A 3,865-nucleotide genomic window follows, 5' to 3' on the forward strand; every position below is an offset into this window, starting at 1 on the left:
CTACACCTATATTTTTGTTGGTAATTAAAATACTAGTTTGTTTTGATTCTTTCCACCCAAATCTTCCCCATCTCCCATAAGATCAGATTCGTATTGTAATTTTGTGTATTACATTTAAGTTATCACAAAGATTGAATTAATGGTTCTTTTTCTTCTTTTTTTTCAGGCTCCAGACTACTATGATGTTGTAAAGAAACCAATGGACTTTGGAAGGATCCGAGAGAAGCTGAACAGCCTGAAATACACAACCGATGATGAGTTCATTGCTGACGTTATGCTTGTTTTCCAAAATTGTCAGCAGTACAACATGCAGGACACAGACGAGTATGAAGCTGGCATAAAACTCTCTAGCTACTTCATGAAGCGACTGCAAGACCTGGGCTTGAATTATCATGGAGAGCCCATGCAGGAAAACAAAAAGAGGAAGCGATAAGTTACATCCTGAATCAAGTGCACTTTTACACTGCAAAGGAGATCCCTCCTTTTTTGTCTCTGGGTATAATCGTGATTTTTAGTGAAAGAGTTCACAAAGTGAGATACTGTATTTTGATTGTTGCATTCGTGAAATACATATATTTTTTCATTAACTACTTGTAGAGTATCAGAACAAGTGAAGAATGCAGCACAGGCTAGCACAAATGACATATTATTTAGTAAATGTGAGCAAGGGTAGTTTGTTCTCATCAGCTTCCCTGTGAGCTGGCAAGACGATGTAGTAATATTTAAATAGTGAAAATGATCTTAATTATCATGTGAAAAGTCACCTGCTTTTGACCAGGTGATGGCATTTGTAAGTGCTTCGTTAATAATGTTTATAACTTAGTTCAATTCATGGCATGACAAGATGGCATTATTAAGTTAGGTCATTTGTCTTCGGGTTCAGAATTTACGAGATTAAACTGTCTCGCTAATAAACTAGCAATTGAGTATGGGTATTTGTCCTTACATTTGATGTAAGTACAGCAGTACTACCAGCCCTTTAAATTATAAGGGAATTATGTTAAAGCATTGTGTTCAAGCATCAGGTATAATGTTTTGAGTTCAGTCCAAAGGGACTTGAGCATGATAGGTGTTCACATCCCAGTTTATATATATAGCTTTACCTTTAGTACTCATTTTGTTAATAAGACCAGTTGGACTTTAACTTTCCCAAATATAATGTACAAAAGTTTGGAATTACAGGACTGCCATGAATACATCAGTAGAAAACTATAGCTTTCTAGAACATTTTATTTAAATTTTGACTTCGCTTGTATTAAATGAAAGCACTTTTTTTAATTTATTTTTAAAGGTTGAAAAATTTTCCAAAATAATAATGGTTCTTTGTATGAGTGGTTTTCATTCTCCTATTATTGCTTAGAAAAGTTAGTTTATGAATATTTACTTTATCACATGAAGATACAAGTGAGCATAACAAGTGAGCATAAACGATTTAACTTGAAAAAAGGAACATTGACAGTTACGAAATATGGTAAGAGGTAATACAAACAACATTAAAATGTAGCTGAACCCTTTGCGGACGGGGGATAGAGTCATTTGCCCATTCTCCAGGATGGGTTTTATTTCAGAGCGAGGTAGCTTCATACAACATACTTTGACTTTTTCCACTCCATTTCAGTCACCCATTGTAAAACTAGAGCCATTTTTGTGTTTTATTTTTTGTGTGTTTTACTATATTGAGAGACGTGTGTGTCATATGATAGACTCTTTCATTGCTGCAGTTGACTAATATTGTAGTATAGGATCCAAATCGGCTCAATATTTTCCTTATACTCAGTGTAATAGAAGTACCGCTGTTTAATGGGAGAACAAAAAGCCAATATATCTTCGTATTTATGTACTGTCATGATCGAATACAAAGAATATAACTATCTACAATGAAGCTTACATGAGGTAGGGAAGAGGAAGGAAACCTCTCCTCTTGACTGTGAGTGCCACAGTGTAGGCATCCCTTGTTCTGTGTCCACATCCTACATCGGCGGTACTTTAGAGCAAGAGGTCAGTAACTTGCTTGTGTGCCATTGCTCTATAAAGTTAGTGCTTGCTAAAGACCGTGGATAGGTGCCATTCAAGGCTCTCTCTCCTGCTGGTGCTAGGAGAAAGTGGTGCCATTTTGGTTTTAGATGTTAGATCTGCTTAATATTGTGGTAATTATAGTAATTGCACTAATTACAAGTACAGCGCAACCTATGACCATTTTGCCGACTACTCTTGTCTTGTGCATTTTCATATTTTCCTAGCAAACATACTGAAAAGGTAGAGCTAATTTGATGGTGTCATATTTTATTACCTATTAGTTTTTTTGTTTTTTTTTTAGAAACATTCTTACCAATCCTAATCATTTTAGTATCCTTGATCTGTCAAAGTCTTTTCCATCATTCGAGTTGAACGTTCAATTCCAACGGATTTTTTTTATTGATAATTCAGGGGAATGCCAAAAGCATATCTAACATCGTGGCACGTAAAAGTTATTGAATGAGGTCCGTCATAATACAAATAACTGTTGAAAGGCAGTTTGTTCGTTTCTTTAGCTGATTAGACTGGTACCCATGGCCATTAGTAAGCTACACGTTGAAACTTGTCTAATACATACAATATAGACAACACAAAAAATTTACTAAGAGATAAAGTAAACGATAGAAACTCAGCAAATCAGATATTTAATCTGGAAAGTCGAGGAAATTTAATGTCAATTCTGAAAATATATTTCTAAAAATCTTAACTTCTAGGACAACTTTTAATTGAAATAAGAAAGTATACGCAGGTAGATTATGCAAGATGACAAGGACTCGAACCTCGTATAGAAGCCATTCATTGTGTTCATCTGTTTTGAACAGCTGTGACGAGAAGGGACTTGAGCGGAGGGTTGAACTGCGGATTAAAAAGTAAACAATATCTTAAAAAGCAAACAATATCTCTTCGCAATCTGTGTTTTTTGTTGTGTGTCCGACAAAAACCCAACCCCCACCCAACCATTTAATTTTCTGAACCCCAAAGGTTCCAATTTTCTCCCCTATTTCTTTTGTCTCAAATTTATACTTTAATGTCCAAAATGTGAAATTAAATATGGTTTCAGAATCTAGAAAAGACGCATCCAGTGTCACATAATGACTATGATTTGTAAAAATCCGGAGGGATGAATGAAATTTTATTACTTACAAATAGTACTATTTTGTTTCAGATTTCAGTAAGAACACGGCAATTTTGTGAACGTATTTACAAATACAACTAACTACCAGGGGGAAATCATGTCAATAATGTGTTGTCTATAATGTCATCTTATACACTTTTAATCACAAAGGAAGTAATTTAAAATGACAGATATTAAATATAATTGTATAATTGTGATTAACGTTATACCATTACGAGGGACATTAGTATGAATCACGCTGTGCCATCTTACAGTATTGACGATGTATTTCCCGTTATTTCCGAGTATTTCCCGATGATTACCAGTATTTCCTGATGAATTGGCAACCTTTTCCATTATGACCCATATACTGTTAGAGAAAAATGTTATGTGGAATAAGTTCACAATATTGATCATCAATAATTGTTATACCTGACATGATTGAAAAATGAATTTACTTAATTGTGGTTCTTGGCAATATACTTATAATTTCGTTTCTTAAACTACCAGCTGGCACCAGTTATAACCCACCGGTGCCACTAGTTGTAACCCACCGGTGCCACTAGTTATAACCCACCGGTGCCACTAGTTGTAACCCACCGGTGCCACTAGTTGTAACCCACCGGTGCCACTAGTTGTAACCCACCGGTGCCAATAGTTGTAACCCACCGGTGCCAATAGTTGTAACCCACCGGTGCCAACAGTTGTAACCCACCGGTGCCAACAGTTGTAACC

General features: G+C 35.6%; 1 protein-coding gene across 1 annotated transcript in view; it reads left to right on the forward strand.

Moving 5' to 3' along the window:
- Acf (ATP-dependent chromatin assembly factor large subunit) overlaps positions 1-1,325 on the forward strand; it is a 21,092-nt gene extending 19,767 nt beyond the window's left edge. Inside the window, exon 24 of the mRNA XM_086555203.1 lies at positions 167-1,325. Coding sequence (XP_086411329.1) covers positions 167-433 — 267 coding nt within the window. The 3' untranslated portion in view covers positions 434-1,325. The remainder of the gene's footprint in view (positions 1-166) is intronic.
- The last annotated feature ends 2,540 nt before the right edge of the window (positions 1,326-3,865 follow it).

Source organism: Penaeus japonicus, unplaced genomic scaffold (assembly GCF_977035675.1).
Source record: "Penaeus japonicus unplaced genomic scaffold, GWHDUDI00000001_assembly GWHDUDI00000003, whole genome shotgun sequence".
NCBI lineage: Eukaryota > Metazoa > Arthropoda > Malacostraca > Decapoda > Penaeidae > Penaeus > Penaeus japonicus.